Source organism: Herpailurus yagouaroundi, unplaced genomic scaffold (assembly GCF_014898765.1).
Source record: "Herpailurus yagouaroundi ecotype Mexico unplaced genomic scaffold, PumYag 214, whole genome shotgun sequence".
NCBI classification, from domain to species: Eukaryota; Metazoa; Chordata; class Mammalia; order Carnivora; family Felidae; genus Herpailurus; species Herpailurus yagouaroundi.
In genome coordinates, this window is record NW_024412445.1 from 528430 (window position 1) to 532337 (window position 3908).

Here is a 3908-nt window from a genome sequence, read left to right on the forward strand (position 1 = left end):
CCCCCCCCCCCCCCCCCCCCCCCCCCCCCCCCGGGCGGCGGGCCCGCGGGCGCTGGGTTTTCCCAACGACCTCACCAGGTCAAACCCTCACAGACCACCGTGGCTCAGGGCTCTGCTACTAGACTTGACCATGGAGTTCAGGTGTGCATCTTCTGGCTTCCGCATGTCTTCTGCCCTGGGAGCTCTGGCTGCAGGTGGATGCCCGTTTGGCGCCAGCCAACATCTGCCCTTCTAGAAGCCTATGGAAACACCAGGCCCGCCATGTGATGATTTCCTGTGCCTGCACCCATGACAGACACGATCTACTGTGGGATTTCTGAACTTTGCTGGCAGCCATGCAGATGACCTGGGCTGGTCCTGACATTCTCTGCCCAGTATATGTGCCCCCAGGTCCATGCGGTGGCTGGAGCCACTGGATAGAGTTTAAAAAGCAGTTCTGGTAGGAGGAGCGAGGGGAACGGCTGTTTGTCCTCACTGGGATCTGAGCTGCTAGGGAAGGAATGTGTGTCCAGAGGTGAGGCAGTGCTCACTGCAAGAAACAGTAAAAGTGGTTGGGGGCGGGGGACCCAACCAGGGCCATTAGTGCCCCCCCATCAGTGCCGAGGGACTGTTCCCACGGCATATCCCAGCACACAGCTTGGTTGGGTTGGATTGGGTTGAAGGCACATGTCCTCTCTCCCAGCTGGTTCCTCAGGGGTGGAATCTGGTTCACTTTGCCTTCGTGGCCCCCACATCTTCCACATGGAGCTGGGTTCACAGGCACTGCCCCTAAAATCATCCCTCAATCTGATCTGGCTTAACCTGCAGCTGCACCATTTTCAGGAGAGGCCAGATAAGTGGACTGCTGGGACCTAAGTGATCCCCAGGCCACCAGGAGGTAGGCGTGGGCAAGAAACCCTTGACCTTGTACGGAAATCACTGTGGGACTGCTGAGCCCCATTCCTGGGAATTATACACACACTTTAATAAAATGGAAAGGACTCTGCCCCCTCTCAAATTTGCCCTCCTGGGCCAGGAGCTGGGGGAGGGGCGTTGCCTGGAGACCCCCTACCCCAGCAAAGCAGTTGGAGGGCACCCAGGGCACGTCTGCACCTGCCTCCCACCAGAGTGAGGCCCCGAAGCGCCATCCTTCCCCGCGAACCAGCACAGGGCCCATGCACCCGGGAAGTTAGCCGTCTGAAAGAAAGCTGTGACAGTTGGCAGAACTGCAGGCCAAGCCTCCAGAGAGAGGGAAGGGTGGGCTCGCCCTGAGATTGGGGCGGGGGGCGGGGGGAGGGGGAGGTTGTGTGTGTGTGTGTGTGTGTGTGGAGGATCTCGGAGGCCAGACGCCGCGGCTGGGCTCTGCCGTCAGGGCTCCGAACCCCTCCGGGCGGGCCGGGTGCCGGTTCCTCGCCTCCAGGTCCCAGACGGTTCTGGCGAGGGCGGGGGTGAGGGGCGGGCATCGGACCCCTCGGGTCTGCGCCCTCGGGACCTCCCTCCACCGCCCCCCACCCCCACCCCAGGCCCTCCTTCCTAGGCGCAGGCCTCAGGCCCCTGACGGAGGCGGTCCCAGTTACCGCTTCGGAAAGTGCCAGGCGCGCGGCGCCGGGACAGCTCGCCGCCCCCCCCCCCCCCCCCCCCCCCCGCCCTCCTCCGCAGCCCCTCAGTCCACGCCCGGCTCCTCCTCCTCCTCCACCTTCCCCAGGGGTGGGGGGAGCCGGCTCCGGAAGCCCCGGCGCCCCCGCCCCGGCCGCCACTGGAGCTTTGGAGAGGCGGTCCGCGCGGGAGCGCGCCACGCGGGGCCGGAGCTCCCAGCCGCCGGCAGTTCCTTGGAGGCCCCCGACCACCCCGGAGTCCCCCGCGCCCCCGGCCCCCACGCGAGCCCCGGCCATGGCGGCCGTGCGCGGGGCGCCCCTTCTCGGCTGCCTCCTGGCGCTGCTGGCGCTGTGTCCCGGGGGGCGCCCGCAGACGGTGCTGACCGACGACGAGATCGAGGAGTTCCTCGAGGGCTTCCTGTCGGAGCTGGAGGCCGAGACCCGGGAGGACGACATGGAGGCCCCACCGCCCCCGGAGCCCACCCCGCGCGTCCGCAAAGCCCAGTCGGGGGGCAAGCCGGGGGAGCCTCCGGGGGCGGCCAAAGAGGGTAAGACCCCCGGGGGCACGCCTGGGGGAGGCCCACAGAGTGATGGGGGGCCTTGGGGCGCCCTGCACCTCAGGTGAGAATGGCAGGGCTTTGGCAGCTGTCCAGCCTGCCCGGCGTGAGCAAGGGCTCTGGAAGGCAGGAGAGAGCCCAGATGTCTGGTGGGACCCGGTGCCAGGCAGAGGTCAGTGCTGGCTTGTGGCCCTTTGCGCATGGAGGCACCTCCCGCAGTTCTGCTGCCCAGTGGTTTGGGTCGTCGGGGTCTCACACCGCCAGCCCCCAGAGGGGCGAGGATTGAGCCCCCTGGAGACATTGCTGCCCCCTCTCCAGACCTGTCCTGTGAACTGCCCTAATGCCCTAGGCGGGCCTGTTTGTGGCACACCCTGGCCATGCCCGCGCCTCCACCAGAGTCCCAGCCTCAGACTTTCCTTGGGAGGCCTCCCCTTCCGGGAACACAGAGGCAGGTGAGGGGCTATGAAGACCCCTCCCCACAAGGCAGCCGGGAGCAGCGGGCAGAGTGGTTTCCGTGGCCTTGTGACTTAGACGAGGTGGTGTATTACCAGGGCGGCCAGCCCAGGGCCCTCTTACATAATCCACTGTCAATAAATCTCAGCTGTTTATTGTGGCTTTCTGGGGGGGGGGGGCAAGGGTCCTGTTGATCTCCCTCTCCCAGAAGACTCGAGGGTACCGTCCATCATTCCCGAGGTCAGCTGCCCCTCCCCTGGGTCTCCTTCTAGATCTTTCCTGGCTCCTTCCCCTCCCCTTGGGGGGCGGGTCCTAGGACATGGCCTCCCCCCACCTCTACTTCACATTCCAGACTCGCTGTCCTGGCCTCTTGGATGCCACTGTGGCGGCCCCGTTTCTCCTGTGTGCGTTTTGTAAATGTTTCTGTGTTTAGGCCTTGTGGCCACTGTCCCCCATTAAGTCCTGCACAGCATTTACTGGGGGGCTGGGGGATTCCCACAGACAGCCCCCTGCCCTGCTCCCACTTCCTCCACAGACTCTGAGATGGGTGAGCAGCTACAGTGCCTGCCAGTCCCTCCGTCCTCTGTGTGGCCCCAGGACCCCCTACCTACCCCAGACCCCTTACTTGAAGGGACATGAGTGGCCCTTTTCTCTGAAGCTTTTCTTGACCCTGCAGGGAGCTTCAGGGAGGCTCCAGACCCATGTCTTCCAGTGCGTGTGACAGCTGGCGGGGATGAGACCTCCTCCCCCTTTAGGCCGGGCCACCCCCGAGGCCTGGGTGGCTGAGTCACGTCTCTGCCCCTTCCGTGCCCGGCACAGTGTAACGCTCCCTGACCAGCTGACTGGACATGTGGGGGAGAAGAGGATGATGAGGGTCCTCTGTTGAGTTTGGCAGGTGGGAGGGTGAGGGCCTGTGTCCTGGGCCAAGATACGGTGTTGGCAGCAGAGACTTGCGGACGTTAGGCATGGGTTCCAATCCCAGCTCCTCCATGAGGCCAAGTGACTTAACCTCTCAGTTTCCCAGTCCAAGAACCAGGACCAAAGGAGGCCATGTGCGCAGGTTGTGGGCACCTTGGGGCAGCCATGTGGGGCATAGAGTGAGGACTCCATTGATTTGACCTCAATCTGCATTTACGACAGCACCTCTGGAAAAGGCCAAAGACAAAGGGAAGAAAGGAAAAAAAGCCAAAGGCCCCAAGTCGACCAAGCAGCCCCTAGAGGGGCCCCTCAGGCCACCCAAGAAGCCCAAGGAGAAGCCACCCAAGGCCACCAAGAAACCCAAGGAGAAGCCACCCAAGGCCACCAAGAAGCCCAAGGAGAAGCC

At 64.2% G+C, this 3908-nt stretch overlaps 1 protein-coding gene and 1 long non-coding RNA gene across 2 annotated transcripts in view; both read left to right on the forward strand.

Annotated features, from left to right (window-relative positions):
- The window catches only part of LOC121016940 (uncharacterized), a 1947-nt gene extending 962 nt beyond the window's left edge, over nucleotides 1-985 (forward strand). Inside the window, exon 2 of the long non-coding RNA XR_005784542.1 lies at nucleotides 94-985. This is a non-coding gene — a long non-coding RNA (uncharacterized LOC121016940). The remainder of the gene's footprint in view (nucleotides 1-93) is intronic.
- Nucleotides 986-1691: 706 nt separating this feature from the next.
- AEBP1 (AE binding protein 1) overlaps nucleotides 1692-3908 on the forward strand; it is a 9783-nt gene continuing 7566 nt past the window's right edge. The window contains 2 exon segments of the mRNA XM_040454947.1: nucleotides 1692-2122; nucleotides 3725-3908. The exon segment at nucleotides 3725-3908 is cut by the window's right edge and continues 1 nt beyond it. Of these exon segments, the coding sequence (XP_040310881.1) occupies nucleotides 1870-2122; nucleotides 3725-3908 (437 nt within the window). The 5' untranslated portion in view covers nucleotides 1692-1869.